This window comes from Pituophis catenifer, unplaced genomic scaffold (assembly GCF_029215685.1).
Source record: "Pituophis catenifer annectens isolate HBS135680 unplaced genomic scaffold, rPitCat1.0.hap2 SCAF_3, whole genome shotgun sequence".
Classification (NCBI taxonomy): domain Eukaryota; kingdom Metazoa; phylum Chordata; class Lepidosauria; order Squamata; family Colubridae; genus Pituophis; species Pituophis catenifer.
The window spans coordinates 71253325-71281106 of record NW_027256883.1 but is presented as its reverse complement, the minus strand read 5'-3'; the positions used below and the strand labels follow the sequence as shown (position 1 = coordinate 71281106).

The 27782-nt window shown below is 39.6% G+C and overlaps 1 protein-coding gene across 1 annotated transcript; it reads left to right on the top strand.

The window, feature by feature from the left end:
* The first annotated feature begins 1299 nt into the window (after positions 1-1299).
* On the top strand, positions 1300-25888 carry LY86 (lymphocyte antigen 86). Its single transcript, XM_070942525.1, has 5 exons — positions 1300-1423; positions 12976-13062; positions 15891-16019; positions 23128-23180; positions 25418-25888. The coding sequence occupies exons 1-5, from the start codon at positions 1300-1302 to the stop codon at positions 25499-25501; spliced, it is 477 nt and encodes a 158-aa protein (XP_070798626.1). The 3' UTR covers positions 25502-25888.
* The last annotated feature ends 1894 nt before the right edge of the window (positions 25889-27782 follow it).

Genomic DNA, 27782 nt, shown 5'->3' with positions numbered 1-27782 from the left:
AAATACCCCTGTATTTTAAATGAAATTTTATCCATTCTGGCTCTGAAACTGTCAACCGAAAATGAATACTGTAGATGCAGCAGATAGGATTCTGTTTTACTTCTGTCCTACTCCCAAACCACACCGTTTAATTGGGGAATGGGCAGTGATGGGTTGCTCCCGGTTCGCACCGGTTCTCAAGAACCGGTAGTAAAAAAATTTAATAGGTCGGAGAACCAGTAATAAGATTGGCTGGCCACGCCCCCGAACCGGTTCCCGGCCCGGTCGCCAGTCGCTTACCCCGCCCATTCCCAATCTATGCTGCCTCCTGAGTCCCAGCTGATGGCTAGAGGGAAAAAATCCTGTTTAAACGGAAATCGCAGGTGGGCCTCTCCTTGTGGTGCCCACATACTCTTTATTTGGGATTCCTTCTGCTTCCCACATAATGACTTCTACGTATCTGTAGTTACAACAACAATCAGGACTGCCTAGTTTCCCTCACTAAGCATGTGGTGTCCCACTTTATGAGCACATTGCTTAACCACAGCAATTTCAGTCGTAGCTCAAGAATTAGCTGTCGGGGGGGATGGGTGGGAGGGTAAGGGGGGAGGGAGGGGGGGAGGGGGGAAGGGGGGGAGAAAATGTTTGTATTTCCTATAAAACTTTTCAATAAAAAAAAGAATTAGCTGTATATTTTTATTTTTTTCTCTTTTCTCTTTTTATTTTTTCATTTTTGCACTTTCGCTTTTTTATTCTTAATCCTCTTTTTTATTTTAGCTTTTATAAATTTTAATGTTTTATTATTGTAACTTTTAACATAATTATATTTTTTTTTAAAAAAAAGGTCCATTGGTCCATGGAAATGAAGACAAGACTCCAAAGCTTTCATCATTAGTATCATTTTCTTCACACACAACCTTTTTTTTTTTTGCTTTGTCATATTCCATTCTTTATAATATCCCACAAGAAAAGCTATATAGAGACTTTTCTCTGATAAGAATCTTCCATGATTATTGAAAGGTAGATAGGACATAAACCGTTTCACTGGAAAGCCTCAATTTGATTTTTTCCTTAATGACCAAAATAAGCATGAATACATTAAAAGCTTGAAAAAGAGTTTTTCTTCTGTCTAAACATGGACTTGAAGTGTTGGTGAGGAGCCCATTATGGATTCTTCATTATTAGCAGAAACCAGTGTGAAACTGAATGCAGAAAATAACTGTCTGCATTTATATTAGAAAGAGGAAGTGGGCAGGCTAACTATTAACCCTGACGACAAGAAAGGCACCATTATTACACCGACTCTCCTCCACAGAGATCATGAAAGCACTCCAGGTTCTTCCTGTCCTCCTTTCACTGATTTACACCACCGTCAACATCACCATATGGCCTACACACATAATCTGCAAGGAAAATAATTTGGAAGTGAACTACAAAAGCTGTGGTGAGAGCTCATACTTCTGTTTAACTTTTTACAATGACTTTGTTTTGTACTAGCACCTAGTGCAGTAGGCTGTGGAATAGACTGTTTGCTAGACGTATTTGATACTTCAGGTCTGGATGAAGACTGATTTGGGGCAATTCTCTTTCAGCAGATTTCATTTCCACGGGACTGAGAAAATATGAATAAGACATGATTATGAGGACCCAGATTATTGGGGGCAATATGCTGACTCCGTAAAACCGCTTAGAGTGGGCTGTAAAGCACTGTGAAGCGGTATATAAATCTAAGTGCTATTGCTATTTTGTATAATGGTAACAGAGAATAAATAATGTGTGACAAACCTGCTCATTTTAACCTTATCATATATTCTCCCAGTCTAACATTTCAAGTAATGCTTGAAACATTTTTAATAGAGAAGACAAAACTCTGATCTGGTGAATGGAGCTTTAATGCAGATTCATCTTACGCGAACCAACACCCACCCCAAATACTCAGATTCATCTTACATTAACCATCACCCTCACCCCCACTTGGAATGGTGAGAATCCTGATTTTTCCGTCTCCTCCGCCATTTTCTTCTGCCCCTACCTGAGTAATAAACAAGGCAGTGGGGACGTTTCCTCAAGTTATGCAAATCTGATATTTCCCTTTTCAGTCAGCCTGAATCAGGTTTAATGTGTAACTTAGGAAGGGACCCTATCATCAAAGGCGAGTCGCCAGGCTTCCCCCATGCAGTGAGCTTCTTAGACTGGCAGCACTTCCCATAGACAGTTGGTTTTTCTAATCTGCTGGCAGAGAAAAGGAGCAGGCACCTCTGAAATGAATGAAAATGAATCTGCTTGGAAGTGCTTCTTTCCAAAGCTTTCCAGCTTGACTGGCTCTGTGCCTCAGCTGCTGCCCTGATGCAGAGGGGATGAAGAGAATGAGCTTCACAGATATCTCATTCATATGAGGCACGTGATATGAAAAGTGATCAGCGGCACATGAAAGCCCAAGTGTTTTTTTGTTTTTTTCAAATTCATCCAAATACAAAAGCTGCCCTCTGTGAGTTTGCCTCCTTCCCTGAAGCTCAAGCACCGCTTTCTGTACCTTCGCGGAAATTAAAACAAACATGGAAAAAAAATAGCAAGGGACACAAGGAGTAAATAAATATTTGGAATGAAATCTTTTACTAGTCAGTTCCTAGGAGATGAAGTTTTTTAAACTCTACAGATTGGGTACTGAATATATAAAATGCACAAACTGACTTTAAAGTAGCCTTCAATTTATTTGGTAATGTCATTTGTTCTTTTAATCAATCAGCATTATCAAAATGACTGTAAATTGTCTAAATGAGTCACTATTGATATACTGACTTTATACTTGATTGTTCAACCAGACAGCGGTAGCCAAGGTGACTAGCAGTAATAAAAATAAAATATAGAAAACCACTTTATTTAAAATCATAATAAAAAGTGTTTGGGGTTTTCTTAATTAAAAACCTAAAATTATACCACTTCAAAACTCAGTTTATTCACCAAAGGGTGGTCAGAACAGAAACAGGTCAATTTGCAAGACAGTGATAGTCAAGAGAACTTGTCCAAAAAAAAAATGTTGTTTTTTTTAAAAGCTAGAAGCTAGGTTTCCCTAATCTCCCAATCAGGAATGAAATGCTCCCAGATCGGATCGGATCACCTGATCTGATAGTGATCTTGGCCGGTGGTTTGGCAATCTGGTAGAAACGGTGGAGCATAGCTCCGCCCACCTGGCCGGGTGTCTTTTACCTTCTGCGCCTGCACGAACCAGTAAAGAAAGTAAGTTTCACCCCTGCTCCCAATGTATTAGAATTACAAGCCCTCAAATTCCCAAATGGCATAGTTGCTGCAATCCCAACAGTTCTGGAGAGCAGCAGCTACAGATGGTTACAAATGACGGAGGCAAATTATCAGCATCAAATTTCATGCCTATTTCAAAATGATCTTCCAGGAAAACTTGTGGCTGACCAGGCTGACCCAAACCAGGCATGTTTGGGTGACTCTTTGGTGGCCAAGGACCACTGTTGGAAGGGGGTTAAGAGCTGCAGAGTAGATATTTTATTTTATTTATTTATTTTATTTTATATTGGATTTCTATACCGCCCTTCTCCCTGAGGACTCAGGGCGGTGTACAGCCAGATTAAAAAACATGCAGAACAAATATTAAAAACAATTAAAAGATATATAAATTTGGCCCAATTAAAATTTGGCCCTATCCACCAGTCATTTGAAAGGATTTTTTTTTATTTGATTTATATGCCGCCCTTCTCTGGAGACTCAGGGCGGCTTACAATGCGTTAAGCAATAGCCTTCATACTTTTGTATATTTATACAAAGTCAGCTTATTGCCCCCACAAACTGGGTCCTCAATTTACCTACCTTAGAAAGGATGGAAGGCTGAGTCAACCTTGAGCCTGGTGAGGTTCGAACTTACAGTAATTGCAGGCAGCTGGTGTTAATCACAATGCTATCAGTCTGCTGAGCCACCAGGCTCAATTTGAATTTGTTGAGAAATTGCTTTTCCAAGGAGAATGTGAAAATTTTCAGAGCTTATACTACAATTTTCATGCCTTAAGCCATTTCTTCCCTGTCATTTACAACATTTTTTAGCTTCATCCAGTTAATCATTGAGGAGATTTAAAGCTCATCTGTTCCTGTTTTGTTATTTTGGCATAATAAAAGTTGGCTGGTTATAAAAGACCCTGTAAGTGACTAGGGTAGTGGCATTCACACTATTTCTCACTCAGAACAGTGGGAAATTGAGGCTTCAGCAACCATAATCACAGCTACTGCAAAAGGGTCATAGATTGCTCATTCCTGAATAAAAAAAAGAACCCCTATACTTTTGAAGACGAGTGATTTCAGGAGAAACCCATTCAGAGCAAAAATATCAGCAGAGAGACAAAAATACTTTCCCTTTTTCCAACACTATACAGGTAGTAAGTCTTGCATTCTGCATCTGTTGCAAAAAAAGCAACCTGATAAATGTGAAACAGAAATGCTATTTGTGTGTGGGGGGGGGGAAATACTCCTAGCACAACTTATATTTTCATCTCACAAAACAAAATTTGGTTCAAAACTTGTATTACCTTGTATTCTCAAGGTAAGAGTCTAGGGTTAGAAGTCCAGAGTCTCACTTAACAGAATGAGCAGGAGGGCTTCTAATACAGCAAAGCAGGCTTCCCATATTTTGGAATTATAATGAAAGTAATAATAGCATAATAAAAAGCAATAACCATCACTAGGGGACCACTCTAGTAAGAGCCATGGTGGCGCAGGTGGTTAGAATGCAGTACTGCAAGCTACTTCTGCTGACTGCCAACTGCCTGCAATTTGGTAGTTCGAATCTCACCAGGCTCAAAGTTGACTTGACCTTCCATCCTGAGGTGGGTAAAATGAGGACCCAGATTGTTGGGGGCAATATGCTGACTCTGTAAACCACTTAGAGAGGGCTATAAAGCACTGTAAAGCGGTATATAAGTCCAAGTATGATTGCTATTGCTAGTAAACACATATTTTTAATAGAGAACACCCTTCTCTCTGAAGAACTGTCAGAAAACAGTCCTCTGTTTGAAGATGTGTTGAATTTGATGGGCTAGTCAAACCCCTTTAGAGATAGCTATAGTTATGTACTATTGTGTCATAGCAAACATCTGCTGCCTCTGGATAAAAGTTCTTCAGGTTGTCCTATCTGTTGCCACATTATGGAGTTCTTGCAAGTGCCTTTCAATGACTTCCAGTACTCTTGTCTATCTGAATCTGTCAGCCTCATCTTCTCCTTCTGTCTTTCAATGGATCAACTCTTATGATAGGGTTTTAGAATAGAAAATAGAAATTATTATTTTTTTCCTGCCGGGTTCTGTGGGCGTGGCTTGGTGGGGGTCATGTGACTGAGTGGGCATGGCTATGAGGGACGTCAAGTTGGCCCCACCCACTCAGTCGCAGGAACCCCCCCACCAAGCCACACCCACAGAACCGGTAAGGAAAATTTTTAGATTTCACCACTGCAGTATACCTATTCCAATAAATGAAGATTTTGAGATGAAGCTGGTCTCGGAGTTTTTAATTGGAGTTGGGTTGTTCTGGAACGCTGACAAGAACAGAAACAGAAGTCAGAGCTGCCAGGAAGTAATATCTCAGGGGAGTTTATTTTATACATTTATTGATATCTAGAATTGGAGCAACACTTGAGAGTTTTGGTCTCAGGAGTCAATTTAATTTAATCTAATTTAAATATAAAATAGTTTCACATTAAAGTTTACTGGCTTCTTGTTATTTGAGTATCTTTTTTTCTGGCTTTGAATTTGAGCAAAGCTGCTTCTATAATAGCAAACAATCCCCGTGGGTTCTCACTTGTTATTTTTTTAGTTGCAGCGTTATTTTCAACAGTAGTATTGGCATTTTAGGATTTAAAATTTACTGTAACCAATAAATAAAATGATTTCCTGTAAGCATATATACTGTCTTTTCAGAAAAAGTATGCTTTTTTCCTCTCTTTATCTTTTTTCTTTCCACCTCACTGGTGCTCAAAGCTGCTGTTACAGAGTAGTTATTAGGATATAAAGCAGTGGTGAAATCCAATTTTTTTTACTACCGGTTCTGTGGGCATGGCTTGGTGGGCGTGATGTGGCTTGGTGGGCGTGGCTTGGTGGGCCTGGTAGGGGAAGTATATTGCAAAATATCCATTCCCTCCCCACTCCTGGGACCAGCCAGAGGTGGTATTTGCCAGTTCTCCGAACTACTCAAAATTTCTGCTACCGGTTCTCCAGAACCTGCTGGACTTCACCCCTGATATAAAGGTTCAAGAAGGAAGCAATCTAGTTTGAGGGGCCTAGATCAGTCAGAACCTAAATAACTTAAAACTAATTCCACTATTTCACCCTGTCCAATGATAAGACTCTTGTCTTGAGCAAGTGAAATGTGCTTCCAGTTCTAAATTTTAAAAGTCAGGATATGAGTGATCACTATGATAAATTTAGGGAACACTTATTTCCCTAGCTGGCATACCAGTGGTGAGAAAACATTTTAGCTGTGATTTTTTTTAATTGATTGTAATCATTTCCACCCCAGGACTGTGGTTAGAATTAATTAGAGGGTATCTTATTTAGGTCTCTGGAGGCAGAAAGCACTATGGAAATGCTAAGAATTAGTGTATTGTATTTCATTTTCAATTCTGCTCTACTATAGCACGAACCTGGAAAAACAGGAGCTAAAATAATCCACCGCTTTCCCATTATTTAACTATTCCCAGGAGCGAAATAGGGAAAGGCCAAAAGCGTTGATGTACTCTGCAGAGTAATGGGACACCTCCCCCGCCCCCAACCAAACTATGTGAACTCAACCAGATCAATGTCTGGAAACATGCAATTAATCTACTGGAGATTATTTTCCCAAAAATCATTTAAATCAATAATTTGTTAGAAAATTATCAACTAACTGTCCAAAAGTATTGAACCTGGAATGGCATGGGAATAAGTGAGAAGGGGAAAGGAAAATGAAATGTTTCATTTGTGATTTCAATATGATGGTTGGGGCCTATTGCATTGTCATCATAGAAACATCAAATATTCATTGTGTAGGATTTCCACTACTTGGAAAAACTTACTTGTTCAGGTAAACAGCTAAAACAGAATGTAAAGGAAGAATGGACAATTCCTTAATGCACAAAGACTAACACATTCTAGCTTTACAACTGAGGGTTGCTAAGGAGAGGCATATCAAGGTATAGTAATAATATCAAAGACAGATTCTTGGGGAAATTTAAAAGCATGAAAACAGCAAAACTCTTGCGAATAATGCCCCTAAAGATAATTCAGTTGTAACAATTTTGCAGAATTGATACTCAGTGACCATAAGAATGCTAGATGATCTATGGAAGACCCAGCTTTAACCAATTAAGTTGGTGATTTGTACAGCTAAATAAATTTTGCCACAATGTCAGTTGTCATAGATGGAGATCTTTTGGCAATATGGTTGAAACATGGCGCACCTCAACTATGGTTGATAAAATATTGTATTTTGCAAAGAACTGTAGAAATGAAAGTGAGAATAGTACAATGGTTAAGGCAGGGGTGAAATTTAAAAAATTCCCCTACAGGTTCTGTGGGTGTGGCTTGTTGGGGGGAGGTCATGTGACTGGGTGGGTGTGGCCAACTTGACATCACTCACATAGAGGGGCCCCTCCCCTCCCAGCCACTCCTTTCCTGCGAATGGCAGGAAAATGGGGAAGGGAATATTCCTGCCTACCATCCTTCCCTCAGTCTGTGCTGAGATTGAGGAATGGATGACAGGCAGGAAAAGTCCCTTCCCCATTTTCCTGCCTTTCATAAAAATGGCTCCATTCCAGCTGCTCCCCCACCCGTCACCCTCCCTCCTGGGGACTACCTTAAAAGGGACAGGCTGCTGCAGCTCCGTTGTGAATGGAAGGAGAAGAGTTAGCATTCTCTCTGCTACATTTAACACTGAATTCTGTGGAATATCGAGGTGAACGGTGACCAGCTGGGCGTGGGTGGGGCCAAGGAGGGGTAATTACTACCAGTTCAGCAAACTGATGTCCATTATCCCTAGCGGTTAGCCTGAACTGGTCCAAACCAGTAGGATTTCACCCCTGGTTTAAGGTATTAGGCTGGTATCAAAAAGATCTTGATTCAAGTCTAGCCTCAGCCACTGTCAAGCACAAGATCCACATGTGAAGGGTCCAAGTTGACTACTTTATTGTTGTCTACCTATAACAGGGGTCCCCAACTCCCAGTCCATAGACTGGCACCAGTCCATAGACTGGCACCAGTCCATGGCATGCCAGAAACTGGTCCGTGCAAAGAAGCAAAGCCCCATTTGTGGGATGCAGGAGAAACCACGCCCCTTCTGGTCCACAGAAAAATCTCTCTCCACAGAAACGGTCCCTGATGCCCAAAAAATTGAGAGCCACTGACTAGAATAGAGTAGAGTAGAGTAGAGTAGAGTAGAGTAGAGTAGAGTAGGGTAGGGTAGGGTAGGGTAGGGTAGGGTAGGGTAGGGTAGGGTAGGGTAGGATAGGGTAGAATAGGGTAGGGTAGGATAGAATAGAATAGAATAGAATAGAATAGAATAGAATAGAATAGAATAGAATAGAATAGAATAGAATAGAATAGAATAGAATAGAATAGAATAGAATAGAATAACAGCATTGAAAGGGACCTTGGAGGTCTTCTAGTTTAACCTGCTGCTTAGGCAGGAAACCCTACACCATTTCAGACAAATGGTTATCTAATCTCTTCTTAAAAACATCCAGTGTTGGAGGATTTACAATTTCTGGAGGCAAGTTGTTCCACTGATTAATTGCTCTAACTGTCAGGAAATTTCTCCTTAGTCCTAAATTGCTTCTCTCCTTGTTTAGTTTCCACCCATTGCTTCTTGTTCTACCCTCAGGTGCTCTGGAGAATAGTTTGACTCCCTCTTTGTGGCAAGCCCTGAGATATCGGAACACTCCTATCATGTCTCCCCAATCCTTCTTTTCATCAGACTAGACATATCCAGTTCCAGCAACTGTTCTTCTGTTTTAGCCTCCAGTCCCCTAATCATCTCTGTTGCTCTTATCTGCACTCTTTCTAGAGTCTCAACATCTTTTTTACATTGTGGCGACCAAAACTGGATGCAATATTCCAAGTGTGGCTTAACCAAGGCATTATAAAGTGGTATTAATACTTCACATGATCTTGATTCTATCCCTCTGTTTATGCAGCCTAGAACTGTGTTGGCTTTTTTGGCAGCTGCATCACACTGCTGGCTCATATTTAAGTGATTGTCCACTAAGACTCCAAGATCCCTCCCACAGTCACCACTATTGAGCAAGGTACCACATATACTGTACCTGTGCATTTTGTTTTTTCTTGCCTAAATAATACACCAGAATCTCTCCAGACTGCCTACCTTCTCTTGGGAACAACCAGAGAAAGTCTCGTGGAGCTAGGGGGGGCTCAGCCCTAGGTTTCTTGTCACTGTGCAAGGCAGCAACTCAAGGCAAATTCCCCACTTGATCCTTCCTCTTTGCCTGGCTGGCAGATTCCCAACAGCCATGGAGGCTCATAGGGTGATTTTAACCCAGTTATAGCCCCCCTCTTCTCTCTCTCTCCCTCTCTCTCTCCCATATATATATATATATGTGTGTGTGTGTGTGTGTGTGTGTGTGTGTGTGTGTGTGTGTGTGTGTGTTTTTCTTCTAGCCAGGTTTTCCCTACGTAGCCAAGGTTAGAAGAAAACCTGGCTAGAAGAAAAACACACATAAACCCTACGAAGAAGTAAGAAAATTTATATATATATATATATATATATATATATATATATATATATATATATATATATATATATATATATGTATGCATATTCTTTCTAGCCAGGTTTTACCTACGTAAACTTAGTTGTTCTACAGCCCTAGGTTCTGTGAAATCTCATTCACAAGTTTCTGGGCCTTTTTTCTGCTGACAAACTGCAACTCTGTGTTGCTCTCTGGGAGACTCAGATAGCTATTTCTGCCTCTTAAGGCGTCTTCGGTGAGCCACACCCACTTCTCAAATATCCTCCCTGTAAAGGTATAATGTATCTTTTTTCCTTTTTCGTAGGCTTTAAATATATATATATATATATATATATATATATATATATATATATATATATAGAGAGAGAGAGAGAGAGAGAGAGAGAGAGAGAGAGAGAGAGAGGGGGGGGGGAGGGAGGGAGGGAGGGAGGGAGGGAGGGAGAGACAGAGAGAGAGAGAGAGACAGAGACAGAGAGACAGAGAACCACAGAAGTGGTTCTGAAGAAAAAGCAGTGGTGAGTTTCAAAATTTTTTACTACCGGTTCTGTGGGTGTGGCTTGGCATGGCATGGTGGGCGTGGCAGGGGAAGGATACTGCAAAATCCCCATTTCCTCCTGATCAGCTGTGACTTGGGAGGCAGAGAATAGATACCACTACCGGTTCTCCAGAACTGGTCAGAACCTGCTGAAACCCACCTCTGAGAAAAAGGTCTAATTTGGCAAGTGACTCTGAAAAAAAAAATGCATAGAGAGAAATCTAGAAATTCAACAGGGCTGTCTGTTTCTCAAGCGTGGATGGGAAATGAGAGGTTGAAGTACAGCATAATTTCCTCCAGGGAAAGGAAGAGAAACATTTTGACTCTGTGAGAATTCAGGAAGTGTACATTTTCAGCCTGCGGATAGATTGATGGATGGGTGGGTGGATGGAACAGAGTAACTCAGTAAGCAGTAAACTGGACGTCACCACCACCCCTCACATCTGTCCATTTTTCCTGCACAACTTATTCTGCACCAGTTTTTGGAACTGGTGAGACAATAGAGAGAGTTTTAGATCTTTTATCAATTCATTCCCGCCACCCAACCTGATATTCAGACAACTGGTAAAACAAGGATGGCTGACAAGTTAGACATCATAAAACCCAGACTAACACCATCAACATCTATTATTTTAGAAAGATTATAAAATCATTATAACAACTGGCTAGCCCCACCAAGCTCATAATCATGTGTGCCATCAGCTGCCTGCAAAGGCTCAAATTATCCAAAGCAGCAATATTATTGGAATGAGGGGAAAAAAACAAAAGCACAAACTGCAAATACACAGACAACAATTTGCCTTTTTTAAAAAAAAACTTTTTCACTCTTATCTAAAAACATACCAACCAACAAAATACCAGCTGCTGCACATCTGTTCCTGTTGCAGTAATACAACTAATCTACCCTTGAAGACTTGACTGCGAAGGCTGAAAATGCTACAAGTGACACCTGTAGCAAACATGTCCCTTTATAGACCATTTTCTATACTGTACCATCTGCAGGCATGAATGGGGGAGGGGAGGAGAAATATTTTCGTGCAAAGTCAAACAGCTAATCTAAAACCAGCTGAGGACAAAAAGGGGAACTGATAACACAGAAAAGAGATGTCAAGAGTTGGTGTTAGAAAATGGTTACATAACCTACTTATGATATCTCAGTGATGGTGGGATTGCAAAATAATTGTCGAAAGCGTTAAGGAAGCAAAAATATTAAACAATGCTCTGTTAGCATATAATGATAAAACAAAAACAAAACTGACTTTGACAGGTAGAGAAGAAAGCACAAAGGATTCTATTCCTGTTTCCTTACAATACTATCTTCCTTGTTACTTGTGGCTTTGTTTTGATAATCAAAGCAGAAACTTTTATTAAAATAGATCTTAATGCTTCCATTGGGGCAGAAACTGCATCTGTTGGTGAGAGAGAGATCACAAAAATATATTTTTAAAGGCATAAAGAAAACTTCTGATGCACAAGGTTATATGTGCTAGGTCTGTTTTCAACTATCAGATGAATATGTTATAAGATATTATGCTGGTGTTCTCTATTTGGGGTCTCTTTCTCTCCATTCATCCTATGTGCCATGTAGTCACAGAAACAGGCCACTCATTTTCATGAAAACAAGGCTGCTGGTGCTGCAAAATTACCTACACTGTCCATGTCCAAAGGGGAATGCCACAGAACAGTTTGTCACTGTTCTGTGGACAAGTCTGCTAAAATTAAACATAGCATCTACATCAGTGGTGGGAGTCAAAATTTTATACGACCAGTTCTGTGGGCATGGCTTGGTGGGCGTGGCAGGGGAAGAATACTGTAAAATCTCCATTCCCTCCCCACTCCAGGAGAAAGTTACTGCAAAATGCCCATTTCCTCCCGATCAGCTGGGACTCGGGAGGCAGAGAATAGACGGGGGAGGGGCCAGTCAGAGGTGGTATTTACCTGTTCTCCAAACTACTCAAAATTTCCGCTACCGGTTCTCCGGAACTGATCAGAACCTGCTGAATACCATCTCTGATCTATATCTCCACAGAATAACAGAGAAGAAAAACTACAAAACATACAGGTATAAAATTATTCTGTGTAAGGAAGTCAGAGAAATTTCTGAGATTGATCTATGGGGCTGATACTTAAATGGAGACCTGAGAAGGCCAACTATCCTGGAGGGTCTGCCAAAAAGAAATTGAGGAGGAACTTTGAAAGTTGGAGGGCTTCTTTGGTGGTCCACATCCTGAAGAAGCAAGGTGCTTCCTGTTTAAATTTCAACACTGGCATTGCAGAAGTGGCATTTCAGGGCAAGCTGCAAAGAAAAGTCTGGTCCTTCCACTCAGGAAGCTCGGTTGCTTAACCGAGTTATGATGTCAAGAGGACAAGGGCCACAGGCTTTGAATTTCCTTCCCTGTTGAATCTCCCAGGCAGAAAGCAGAGTGATCCACAGAGATCACGTCCACAGGAACTGTGAACATGATTGAATTGAAAGCAAGTTTAAGAAATATCTTTCTGGTGTTTTATCAGCTACACCAGAGGTCTTCAAACTTGGCAGCTTTAAGACTTGTGGACTTCACAAGCATAGCTGGCTGGAGAATTCTGGGAGTTGAAGTCCACAAGTCTTAAAGCTGCCAAGTTTGGGGACCCCGATCTACACTATTATAACTCTTATCTAGACTACTGTAAAATCAATCACTCCTGGTTTGCATCTTATTTTTCTCTGCAGATCCTCTGCAAGATATTGCTTTGAGTGTTGACAGTTGCAGGTATGTCGCCGGGAAAGATGTTACCATCCGATTAGCAACTGTTTTAAGTAAGTATAGCAATTCACTGTTCTGTTGTGCTGCATCACAATACAAATGGGCAATTGTTCAATGGTTAAGAGACTGCCTTGGGTCCTGAATTAAAATTATCAGCTACAAATTATTTGTTTTCTCATTAGATTTTGGTTCTAAAACAATTCTGTACAGCTGACAAAATCAAAGAGAAAACAGAATAAAAACACAGTACTTCACAAATACTGTATTTTTCGGAGTATAAGATGAACCTTTTTTCCCCCAAAAAAGAGGGTGAAAATCTGGGTGCATCTTATACTCCGAATGTAGCCCCACCCAGCCTCGCAAATGGAGATTTCGGAGGCTGAAAGAAGCCCCTGAAAGAAGCTTCAGAAAAAAAGCCTCTGAAATGCTTTTATTTTAAATAATATGGCAAGCAACAAAAGAAGAATCAGTAAAGGTTCTAACCAACTAACTAATCTGGAGAATGACACAATAACCAACAGATCGGTAGAGGTTAATCTATATACCAATACCAAAGAAAGGAGATTGAACAGAGTACAGATAGTCCTTCAGAATAAAAGCCTCTGAAAGAAGCTTCAGGAAAAAAGCTTCCAAACAGAGCTTCAGAAAAAAAGTCTGAGGCAGAAAAAAAAAAGTTTTTTCTGAAACAGTTTCAGAAGTTTCAGAGGCAGAAAAAAAAGCAAGTCACAGAGTTCACAACCAATGAACCTGTTGCTATAATTCACCTCTGGGAACAGCTGATTGGGGGTATTCCGGAAGGCCAATCTACCCACCAATCAGCTTTTTTATTATTTTCCTCCCCAAAAACTAAGGTGCATCTTATACTCTGGTGCGTCTTATACACCGAAAAATATGGTAAGCGTATGGCATCCAATTGCTCCATACACACGTGTACAAAAACCTCATTCATCAAAGGGGGGGGGGCAATTCATCCTAACCCAAAACCTGGGGGAAGACCCAGGTCTTCAGTGCCTTCTGGAATGTGATCAGGGTGGGAACCACATGATCTGGAGCACCGGGGATCTCATTCCAAGGGCAGGTACTGCAATAGAGAAGGGTCCTAATAGATGCCATTGTTTAATCCAAGGGACGTGGAGCACACCAACTCTGCAAGCCTGCGCTGGCCAAGCAGAAACTATGGGATATTTGTGTTGCTAAGTAAGCTTGCTTCTGGAAAGGCATAGACTGGTACTCATCCTGAAATATCTTAACCAGATATATACTTCTAATAAGCTTATAACTGCCCCATATATTATAGTATATGTATCTTCACTTGCTGATTACATTACTGAGTAACTCAATAAAGGATTTGTGATGAATTAATGTTACATGACTTGATTAATGTTACATGATTAAGGATATTTCTGAAAGGAAAGTGTCAACAGTCAATATTTTCCTAGATTCCCACATCGCACCACATGGGCGTGATTTTGCAACTACTTCAGCTTTCTCTGAATGGCAGAGGAGGACAACTCCCATCAAATCTCCTCCATATGGCCAAGTTGTAGGATAATGAGGTTCAAAGCTCAACTGATCTGGAAGAGCACAGATTGCTGTCCCTTGGTATAAGCCAGGACTGCAAATATGATCTAGCAATATTCTTTTTGTGATTTTCCCCAAGCTCTAATTTAGGAAGGATTTAAAGGCTATACTGCCAGGTTTAAGACTCACAGAGGTTTAGAGCAGGGGTCCACAACTCCCGGCCGTGGCCCACTACTGGGTGATGGCCTATTCACAACTGGGCCATGGGCTGGTGTACACATGCAAATGTGCATCTTGACTCGCACAAGTGGTGGACTGGCGTGCAAGTGTATGCACATGTGTGCTGGCCAGCCACTCATGTGGCCCGGATCCCCTCTCCCCTCACCTTAACCGGACTGCCAAGCTACAAAGGTTGGGGACCATCGATTTAGGGAATCCATTTCACTCATTAATATACCTGAAACCCCTTCCTCAAACAGTCCAGCCCTGCTAATTTTTGGAGTTCAATCTGTGGATGATGATGACAAAGATGCAGTTGTACAGACAGCACCAGTTGCACATTGTCTCTTAACATTGTTTACAAGCAACTCAGTTTCTTAAAATCTGAAATTAAAGTCCATTTTACTAATTTGTTTACTTAAACCAGTTTTTGGAAGGTGACTAGGATTTGGACAAACAGAAAAATGTTTCCACAATGTACATTTAAGCTTTGGAATTTGCTGCACTGAATATGGTATGGGCTACAGGCATGGATGGCTTCAAGAAAAGATTGGGCCAATTCATAGAAGTCATGGGCATCAATGGCTATTCGTCTCCCTGGTAGTGTGACTGCCTCTGAAGGCTTTCTACAGGGAGACTGGTTTTTTTTTAGATCTAGCCATACCTCCTACCTTGACTTACCAGATTTCAGTTTTGTTCAACTCTGGTCTTCCAAGAATCAAATAGGTTTTTAAGTCAGTCTGAACCACACTATAATTTTGTCCCAAACATGAAACTTACTGAGGATGGATTTTGTACTTGTTAGATCAAACGTAGTTATACACATAAACAGTTGCAAACAGTAACAAACACAGCAAACAGCAGTAAATAGCAAACAGCAAAGAGCATCAAAGAGAAACAAACCATGTTTCTAGCTCCCTCTTAAGGACATTGGCTACAGAGCTAACCAATCAGGACACAGTATGATGCAATACAGCAATCTTAAAGCTATAATTGATGGTTTATATATTGCCAACCCAACAAGTTAGGTAAAATCATTTCCTAACAATCACTCTCTCTCTTTTTATGAAAACTAAGCAAAGTGGCAAAGCCTTGTTCTTGTGTATTTCCTGATAAGATTTATACTACATCTATTCTACAGGGCATGCCATCAATGAACTCTCTGTGGATTTCAGTCTTAATCTTAATGGACAGATTGTACCACTTTACAGCAAACAACTTTGTGAACAAAATAACCCCCAGTTTCAATTCTGTGGAAAGAAAAAAGGAGGTAATTTTTTTCTTCATACAACGGCATTGAAAAAAGTGACATGACCATTTTTCACATTAACGACTATTGCAGCATCCCCATGTTCACATGATCAGTATTTAGATGCTTGGCAACTGGCATGTATTTATGTCAGTTACTGTTTCCTGGTTCATGTGATCCCCTTTTGGGATCTTCTGACATGCAAACTCAATGGGGAAGTCAGATTCACTTAACAACCATGTTACTAACTTAACAACTGTGGTGATTCACTTAACAACTATTAAGGTGATAAAATGGGGTAAAACTCATTTAACATCTGTCTTGCTTGGCAACAGAAATTTTAGCCTCAATTGTGGCCATAAATTGAGGATGACCTGTACTTCCATTAAAAAAAAAACCAGCTCTGCTCTTTGAGATAAGTGACTTGGCAGTGGCAGACCCAGGATTCCTGACTCACAAACAAAGTGCTCCATTACTTCCAGGATATTCCCCAGGATATTACTGCCCTTAGCTTCTACCAGGAGAGGTGTGCATACCATTTCCTATAATGGCTGCCAGACAGTGGTGGGTTGCTCCCAGTTCCTCCCGGTTCAGGCAAACCGGTAGTGGCGGCAGCAGGAGGCTCCGCCCACCCACCCAGATGTCATTATAAATGATCTGCGCATGTGCAGAAGCTCTATGCACTCGCAAAGTGAGCGCGTGTACCCACGCGCTACCAATAGCAAACCCACTACTGCTGCCAGAATGCTTCAACTCTGGTTTTTCAAAAGCCTATTCAGAAACCAGTCCTGGTTTCTGAACAGTGGTGGGTTTCCCCAGTTTGGATCAGTTCACAAGAACCAGTAGTAAAACCGGCCAGAGGCTCCACCCACTGACCCGGACGTCATCAGGAAGGTTCTGCACATGCGCGCGCGCAGCCCCATTGCGAACCGGTAGTAAAGGTAAGTAGAACCCACCCCTGTTTCTGAATGCTTGTTTTTTCACTTATTGGAAGTTGTTACTTGCATTTCGCTGATTGTGTTTTATTCTGGGATCTTAATATAGGTGATTTTATTGATTTGTGTTATATGGCGGTTATACTGTGTTTGTTATGTTTTCATCTCACCTTATTCAGAATCAGTTGTAACAAAGAACAGCCTGGAAATTCTGTAAATAATGAAAAGTAAAGAAAATAGTTAGTAGAAAATTTCAGATAGTCATGTATCCTAAAGAAATATTCTCAAGGCAAATGCTGTCAGCAAAAATATCGGTTGATTTAAGACAGGCACGTGAAAGTTCTAGCTACTGAGACAGATTCCTGTTAAGCCAAACACAATTCTGTGTTATCCAAAGAAATGGTCACATTTGGACAATACTAATACATAATTGAATACATAACTGAAAACATAATATTTTTATTTTTATTTTATATCAAATTTATATACCGCCCTTCTCCCTGAGGACTCAGGGCGGTGTACAGCCAAAGTAAAAACATAAACTACAAACATTAAAATACAATTAAAAAGATATATATATATATATATATATTTGGCCCCACAATTAAAAGCAATGACAAAACAATTAAAAACATTTTTAAAAAGTGTTAGGCCAGCCCGGCTTGCTGAAAAAAGAAAGTTTTAAGGGCTCGGCGGAAGGCACCGAGGTCTAATATGCTAATAGCAATTTTTTAACTATCAGTGAGGAAACTGGAGACATCCATCAACAAGAGGGATTTATCAGTGAGCTCAGAGGAACCCAAAGATCTTCAGAGGGAAAGCCCTAAGAACAGGGAAGGAGCCAAAACAACCCACTAGCGATTGAACAGGAACCTTGCAATTCTGGCTAACTGAGGTACAAGAAATATAACCAGATGGAAACATAGAATGCTATATACAGGATGAGTTTCCACTTATATTGCAGTGATGGTTGAGCACCTCTTGAGAATCAAGAACATAAAGTGTGGTGAAGAATACAAAAATAAATAATTTATCTCTATTTTATCTCTTATTAACTAGAAAAAAAAAGACCTTGACTATAAGAAGACAGAGAGTCAGTCTGGTGTAGAAGCATAAGATACCAAACTAGAAACCAGAACCCCATGAGTTTTAGTTCTACTTAGGCAAACAGCCAGCTGATGATCTTGTGCCAATCACTTTCTTTCAACCCTCAGAAGAAAGCAATGGCAAATGATGTCATGAAAAATGCAGGGACTTGCCCAGGCAGTCACCAGAAGTTTAAAAAAAAAAAAAAAAGTGATTTGAAGGCATGAAAAAAGAGGAGGCAGAGGACATAAAACAAAAAAGCAAATTAGAAATAAGAGCTCTGAAAATATAAGCTTTGGTCTATTTTCATAATTAGAAAATTGAAGAGAATTGCATGTTAATAAAAAATTATAATCTCCCTTGAGATTAATAACAAAGTCAAATGAGTCAAGGAGCCTTGGTAGCGCAGCAGACTAAAGCACTGTTATTAACATCAGCTGCCTGCAATTATTGCAAGTTCAAATCTCACCAGGCTCAAGGTTGACTCAGCCTTCCATCCTTTCTAAGGTAGGTAAAATGAGGACCCAGATTGTGGGGGCAATAAGCTGACTTTGTATAAATATACAAAAGTATGAAGGCTATTGCTTAACGCATTGTAAGCCGCCCTGAGTCTCCAGAGAAGGGTGGCATATAAATCAAATTAAAAAAAAAAACCATCTGTGTTATTTTCTTATCAATAATGTAAAACTAATTAGCGTTATCTTCTTCCAGGATATTTTCAACTTCTTATTCTTGGGCTTTCCTGATGGTTTTCCATTTGAGTAATAATCAATTCTGTGTCTGACCCTGCTGAGCTTTTTCCAGATCAGCCAACGTTGAAAAAGTCTCTTTTCTGCAGGATGTGTGCTACTTCAGTACACCCAGATGCTTATTTGCTACTTGCTTTCTTGCCCCAAATCAAATGAAAGGGGTAACAAAAGTGGGAGTGGGGGACTCAGATGCTTATCTCTGCTAAAAGTACCCATAGCCCCCAAAAGGCTTTATCAACAGATTTAGGAATTTGGGTTAGGAATTAGAATTGACCGATCTGCTGTTTGATTAAACAGCTGATTAATATCACCTGCTCTGCTTAATAATTCTGTTTCACCTATATGGATACATAGATAGTGGAGCAAACGCGAAATGAGCATCATTTATAGCACAATAAGGCAATCAAACAGATTCAAAGGTATCTTAAGTCTTCCATGTTGACATCTTAATCAGAGTTATAATCATGAATACAGTGTTGTGAGCTTCGTGCTGATGCCACAATCCATCCATTAAGATGTGCTCTGAGGATCTGCTAGCACAATTTTTATGTAGCTCGAAGATAGCAGACAGTAATAACCAAATGCTACCTAAGCACACAACCATGCAAGTTTTGGATATGAGACTGATGTCAAACTTAAATTCTCATAAATTCACAAATCTCCCTGACAGCTACCTCATTCTGAGAAAATACTTAATTAAAAAAAACCTCTGGAAAATTCAAGAGAAAGAGACAATCTATTGAAGAAGCCACACAAAGTCACTTATGCAGACAAGGAGAAAGTAGAAAGGAGAGAGAGAGAGAGAGAGAGAGAGAGAGAGAGAGAGAGAGAGAGAGAGAGAGAGAGAGAGAGAGAGAGAGAGAGAGAGAGAGAGACTGTCAAACAGGGATCACCTCAATTTTAGAACTCAGAAGTTCTGAATCTTGAAAAGGAAATGAAATTGTAATAATGTATACTATAACATGTTATTTCTGATTGGATTACATGAATCAATTGAAGATATAACCAAAAACATCTTTATTAGGACCATAAAAACTAATAATGCTGTTTATTGGTTTATTAAAATATTTAGTCACAAATATTTTTTAAAATCCTTCTAAGTTAATTAATGTTCTGCCATAAATTTTATGCACTCATTCATTAGTTACTATAAATCTAGCAGGTTTTGCATGTCCATCAATACATATAGTCTTCAACTTACAACAGTTCATTTAGTGACCATTTGGAGTTACAATGGCACCAAAAAAAGGGATTTATGACTATTATTCACATTTACAACCGTTGCAGCATCCCCATGGTCACGTGATCAAAATTCAGATGCTTGGCAACTGACTCCTGTTTATGACAGTTGCAGTATCCTGGGGTCATGTGATCACCTTTTGCGACCTTCTGACAAGGAAAATCAACCGGGAAGACAGATTCACTTAACAACCATGTTACTAATTTAACAACTGCAATGATTCACTTAGCAACTGTGGCAAGAAGGGTTGCAAAATGGGGCAAAATCCATTGAACAAATGTCTCGCTTAGCAACAGAAATTTTGGGCAGAATTGTGCTCGTAAATCGAGGACTACATGTCCTAGACAACCTATCCTCTAGATAAAATGGGGGTCTTTTCAGGAAGAATATTAATTTTTTTTAAAGCAACTTTAGTTTTATAGCACCCAGTTTGGTTAACTTTCTTCCTCTTGGAAACATCTGTAATATTCCATGAAACTTACACAGTGATTACATAAGACTGAAAATCCTATATATCATCTGGACAGACCATATTTCCAAGATCGGGGGGAGGGGGGGAGAAAAAAAATGTTAGCTACCATAGATTTTGAGAAGGTAGAAAACTGGCAAAAATATAATTATAATGGTGGGGGGGGAAGAACTTTCAGAGCTGAGCCAGCCCCTTTCCTGACATCCTTCAGTTCTGAAGTACCACATTTGGGGGTGAATAGCATATCTCTCCCTCTCTCCTCTCTCTGTCCCTCCCTCCCTCCCTCCCTCTCTCTCTCTCTCTCTCTCTCTCTCTCTCTCTCTCTCTCTCTCTCTCTCTCTCTCACACACACACACACACACACACACACACACCAGCCCTCTGGAGAACCAGCAGAAGATTGTAAAGGAAATCCTGGCCCCACCCTGGCTCTGGCCAAACACTGAAGGGAAACCAAAATGAGTCTGGAGCTTAGCCAAACTGAGGCGGCTGGTAGAAAGCCACCGGTCAGGACTGAAACAAAACATAAACTTTGAAGAGGTTTTTTGCTAGTAGACATTCTGCCTTTTGTTGTTGTTGTTTCAGGATGCCTTTAAAGTATGCATGAATAGTTCTGCTATTATTCTTTCTCTGTGGAAAAATCAAAAAGATAAACAAGAACATTTGGGTGGGGAATGTAAGGAACTTCTGAGCACATATGCAGCATGACCTACCCCAGAATTATAAATAGCTTTATGATGATTAAACAAAGAACCTAACTCCCTCAGTGCACTTAAACAGACTGTTAATCAAATCATATACTGAGAGTAAGGTATCTTGGTTAAAACAGTTACAGCAATGCAATGCAATATTATCTCACTATTACATAAAAATGCTGATTCATTTTATCATTCATCTGTTTAGAAATCTTGTCTGCTTACAGGCAGACATATTTTAAGCAATATGTGCTTGCAGTTTTTACACTTCCTAGAATATTCTGTCTGACTCCACTTTCTTTCAGTGACTGTATTATGACTCTATTACTCCACGCTTACAATTATTCCTTTTATGTTTATTAATTTTTCATTCAAGGGCTGAAGGCAGCACATAGAGTTTTCCCTCATTATATTTTTCTCCATTTTCTGCATCTTGGTAGGGTACTTGCTCTGGTCCTTGCAGGATGCTAATGGCATTAGCACAGGGGTGAAATGCTCCTGGTTCGGACCAGATTGCCTGATCTGGTAGCAATGGTGGTGGGTGGTTTGGAGAACCGGTAGCAAAAATCCCTGCAACACCCCCCTCCCCATGCCCAGCTGAGCCACACGATCATCAGAGGCTTTTTTTTTACTTTTAAAAGCATTTTTTCTAAAACTTCTTCAGCCAAAGAGGTTATAGAAAAAATGCTTTTAAAAGTAAAAAGAAAAAAACCTCTGATGATCGTGCAGGTCAGCTGGGATCGTCAGAGCCTTTTAAAAGCATTTTTTCTACCACCACTTTGGCTGAAGAGGTTGTAAAAAAATGCTTTTAAAAGGCTCTGACAATCCCAGCTAAGTTGCCTGATCGTCAGAGTCTTTTAAAAGCATTTTTTTACAATCTCTTCAGCCCAAGAGGTTGTAGAAAAAATGCTTTTAAAAGTTAAAAAAAAAAAAGTTGGCCATGCCCACCCAGTCACATTACCCCCCACCAAGCCACGCCCACAGAACCGGTAGTAACAGATTTTACATTTCACCACTGCATAAAGAGGATCAGAAATATTTTGAATTATCTGAATCCCTCCCAGGAAGAGTTCATTCTTGGACATAGGACTGCAACTGCTGAAACTGGAAAGTCTACAACAGAGATCCCTGCCCTTCTACCATGTGATTGGGCTATTGTGAAAAACAATAAAGGAAATTGAAAGGTTGGAGATAGACCTCAATAGTGGTCCAGACATTATAAAATAGCTCCCCAAAGATGTATTGGCCTCACAATGCTAGGGTTTCATTGAGTGACAAAAACTATTCCTTTGGGATGGACACAGGGGCAATGGTGGTAGAATTGAACTGCCTTATTATTTCGTTAGACTTTTTGACTTAAGTTATGATTCATGTTTTAGGTTATGGGATAGTACATTTGATTGGATTATTATTTTATTGTGTCTATGTAATAAAGATACAAAGAATGCAGATTCTCAGTAACCTCTATGCTGACTTATTGCAGGGTCATTACAGGGTTGCGTGGAGCAGGGATTGCCTTTTAAGATTGTCTACATGTGCAAAGAATTAAATATTTATTATTTTTTAAGGATTGGAAATATTGATATAATGGAGTTAGTCGGAAGTGGGCTATTGGCTGAGATTTGAAAAACCACTGTAAATAATGTTTATTTGTTAATAAATAAAATTATTAACCTTACACAAAGAGATAAGAACAGTATTGTTAAAAAAATTCAGCAGCTCATTATTTCAGAGAGCAAAAGTCAACGTGTCAAATCTGTATTAAAATACTAATGCTGCATCTAAATTAATTACTGAGCAGGGATCTGATTCTTGGTTTCCATCCAAGAGAGTATTTCCCTGTGTATGCATGTGGGGTGGTTTAATCATAGAGGTTATTCATGGGATTCATTGTATAAAATAGGTGCTGTCTCATCAAGTTTTCTTGCTCATCACTGGAAATGTTTGTTTTGCAGAATATATTTACTACTCAGGGCCCGTCTCATTGAACATGGAGAACATCCCAGAGGTAAATTCTTCCTAATTCCTTCTAAATTTTATAAAGGAAAAAAAACTATTATTTGTCAAATGTCTAATAGGGTGCAGTAATGCTACTTTTAGAAATGAACGTATTGGAGAAGTAAGACATGTTAAAGAGGAATGTGGTTGTTGCAACATTATATAGTAAAATGTCGTGCATAAGGATCATGTATTCTCATATGACAGCCTGGGAGCAATTGATATCATTGCTCGGCAACTGCACAGGATAGAGGTACATAGCCTGACTCCCGGGGTTATTTGAATACTCTAGAGATAACTGTTACTACAGTGCATTGTAATTTTTAATGTGGCAGACAAAGATAATTTTTTTTTTATTTCCAATGTATATACCGCCCTTCTCCCTGAGGACTCAGGGCGGTGTACAGCCAGAATTAAGAACATGAAATACAAATATTAAAAAATAATTAAAATATATATAAATTTGCCCCCAAAATTAAAAATCATAAACCAATTAAAACATTTAAAAATTTCTTCTTAAGCCAGCCCGGCTTGCTGGAAAAAATGGGTTTTAAGGGCACGGCAGAAAGCACTGAGGTCTTGGATTCTCCTTATCTCTGGGGGCAACTGATTCCAGAGGGTAGGTGCACCCACAGAGAAGGCCCACCCCCTGGGGGTCACCAGCCTACATTGTTTGGCTGATGGCACCCTGAGGAGGCCCTCTCTGTGGGAGCGCACAGGTCGATGGGAGGTCGTCGGTAGCAGCAAGCGGTCTCGAAGATAGCTAGGCCCTATTAATTAAAAACATCAAAGGAGAATCATTAACAATTTTAAGCTTTCATTAAGTTTCAGTGTAAATTAAAGCAAATCAAATGTAGATCTTGTCCAAACAAATTGTGAAGAGTGGTTCCAAGTGTGGAACTCAATGACAAATAGCATTCTTGGCTTGAAAAAAAAAGGAATAGTTGGAATTTTATATTAGAAAATGATAAGAACAGAAGCCAAACTAAAGAAAATTTAGTTTGATCAGCAGAGCACTTCATAGGAGATCAGTGAAAGCAAAAGAGCAAATGATTTACTCTCTAATTAGAGAACACTCTAATGCAATTGTGGAGAACTTGTGTTGTCAATGACTACCTGTCAATGACTACTTCAGCTTCAACCGCAATAATACACGGGCAAACAATAGATACAAACTCAAGGTAAACTGCTCCAAACTCGACTGCAGAAAATACGACTTCAGCAACAGAGTGGGCAATGCCTGGAATGCACTACCTGACTCTGTTGTTACATCTTCAAACCCCCAAAACTTTAACCTTAATCTGTCTACTGTGGATCTCACCCCATTCTTAAGAGGTCTGTAGGGGATGTGCATAATCATGACGACCGTCCCTGTCCAATTGCCCACATTTATTCATACTCATTTCATGTGTTTATTCCATGTTTATACTTATGCCTGTTTCTCGTACTTGTTTGACAAACTAAATAAATAAATAAAATACTAGCAGTGACAACTAGCATGCCAAGTAGTAAGGGAATCTGGGAAGTTTTGTTCAGCAGCATTTAGGGGACTTCCTGTCCTGTCCTGCCCTGATAAAGTGATGGCAGTGTCAGGTGTTGACAGGCAGTTAACTCTGAAGTACAGTACAGGCAATGAAAAATAAAACCAGGAGAATTATGTTTGTAGAAAGACTTATGCAGACCGGTGTTTGTTGGAAAATAAATATATAAAACGATCAACTTTATTTAGGAAAGTATGATACAAGGAGGAAGAAAAAAATGCAGGAAGTGCATGTGTCACACTGCTAGATGTCATTACATTTATTACCCCAACAGTCCCAATATTATCCTGATATTTTAAGGTTTATAAAGTGCAGCAAACCAGCAGATGCAAATGATGAATCTTCAGACAATAGGATCCTCAGATCCCTTTGCTAAAGCAAATAACTTGGTCTTCCTTTTGCCTGTGAATTTATTGCTTCCAGCCTTCAAGGAATTATGCTGTAGCGGCATGAGGAAAAGAGCCCTTTCGCCCAGTTAAAACAATCTCATTTTATTGGTCTTTCACAAGTCATTCGACAGTTTTACTTTTCAGTTTATTTCAATGCCAGCCTCAGTTGCCATATATTGGGTTGTTGACTAATTTAACTAATTAAAAAACAACAGCCACAGACTGGACCACAGGACAGACCACTGGACGAGAAGTGGTAGTCTCCACAAATTAATTAATTTCTTCAGAATTTATTCATTCTTTTCTTTTTCTTACAGGGAGAATTTAATCTAACAGCTCAGCTCTTCAATGAAAACCATCATACAATTATTTGTGCTGATTTTTATATCAATAATCAATGAGAAATTGATATTTGTTGCTTTTCGAGCTAGCATTGCCTAGATCAGGGCTTCCCAAACATTTTCTTTCAATACCCAAAACCATTTATTTAAAACATCTTATTGAACTTTGAGGACCAGCTGTAAGTCCCTTCCTTCAGCACCATCATAACTTTGAACGGTCACTGAAGGAATGGACGTAACTCAAGCACCACCTGTATCATAAAGCAGTATCATTAAATGAATTCATATTATTTCAACAGACTACAATTCACAATTTCATCTATTTTTGTCTTAATGGGAATACTTTGGGAAATTTTTCAATATATTTTAGTACACGTGACCATCTTTAAATCAGTTTAAATATCCCTCTTGTGATGGGTAATTGGCTTATATATTATTACCCCCAAAAAGCCCAATTTTACCCAATTTTGGATATAGGGCAGAGGTGGTCTTCAGCATGTTCTTCCCAGTTCTGGAAAACCGGTAGCAGAAATTTTGAGTAGTTCAGAGAACCAGTAAATACCACCTCTGATTGGCTCTGCCCCCATCTATTCTCTGCCTCCAGAGTCCCAGCTGATTGGGAGGAAATGGGGATTTTGCAGTAACCTTCCCCTGGAGTGGGGAGGGAATGGAGATTTTACAGTATCCTTCCCCAGCCACGCCTACAGAACCAGTAGTAAAAATTTTTGAATCCCACCACTAATACAGGGTAGCTCTTGACTTATGACGAGTCGCTTAGCAACCATTCTTAGAACCCAGGTTCATTCCAACCTTCCCCCCAAGTCACATGATTGCATTCTGGACATTTAACAACCAGTCCTCATTTATGGCTATTTACAGACACATGACTGCAATTTATGTTTTGCCAGAGACTGGCATTTACTTCAGGTTTCTGGCAAAAAACCGCCCATTAGCTAAAGCGGTTTCGCTAAGTGACTGCCATGTTCACATGAGCGCTTACTTCAATCTACCCATTATAACATGCTGAAACAATGGAAAAGAAAGCTGATTCAGTTCAGCTGCTTTTTAAAAAGTTGAATGAACATGATATATTCAAAATGATTCAGCATTATACATTTAATTTTACTTTCTGTAAAACTCTGCTTCCTTCTACAAAACACTTTATTAAAATTGCATGTGTTGTGCCTCTATTAGGTTTATTCACCAAAAATAAATTTCCCAGAGAAATTCCCTTTTCAAATTGCTGTAACTCTCTTCCTGGAGGTTCACTTTTTCTATTAACTCCCATCCCATCAAAGCAAGACTGAATGCCCTTTTTTCCCCTCATCAGTCCAGCTCAGATTTAACATTTGGGATTTATGCAGGAACACCCAAGGGTGGTCAAAAGAGTCAAGATGTGGCCACCACTGTGTGATTAAGATTGCCATCTTGGTCTTTTTGACCATGTCTCCAGGGCAGACAACCCTGAGTGAAAATGAGTCTTTTGGAAGAGTAAGAATGACAGAGATCCAGGCTCCTAGGAGTCTGCAGCACTACACTGAAAACATCTTGCATTGAAAAACAAGGCCTGGACAAAGCAAGCTAATGAAGCCACAAATGGGCAACTGTTAATATCCACAGCCAGCTGGATCAATAAACGAGCAATTTTGCCCTCACACTTTTCCAGGAAAAAAGACAAGTCCACGTAGCAAGCTGGTCTCATCTGTGCTTGTATGGAGGGAATGCCATTTTGGAAATCCACTGCAATGTTGGACTCTCTCTGAACATACCTCAGCCAAGAGATCAGCTTAGTCAGATGGAGGACTGCCATTTTGCTCAGAAGACATGAGGGGAATTTACCTACTTAATTTTGTTCTGGTTTCGTTGTGAGGTTTCCTAGGCCTCAAATAAGAAATCAACTCTGATTGTTTCCCCTCACAAAAGCTACAATTTAATACCTCGCGACATTATTGAATAAAAGGTTCTTTTCTGGAAAGGATTGTGTTCTGTCAAATCTCATGGACAAATAAATAAATATATCAGCTGAAGGAAAGAATCCATTCACAAGAATATATATAAAAGAGCTCTCTGTCTTTGAGAAGTACATATACAGAACTAAGCAATATATATAACCTTTATATATAAAAAGTTAGTTAGAAATGTTCACAGCTATGAAATAGTTTTCATTTGGGGTTATGGTCTATATAACCTAAATCTGTATTTGTCAAATGCCAGTCTCTTGCTTTGGAGATGCATGCATTTGTTTTGTTTTGTTTTTTATTTGTTAGTATTTATATCCAGCTTTTAATTCAGGAGCTTAAAGTTGTGCATGTAGTGCTTTTTCCTTCCGTTTTCCCCCACC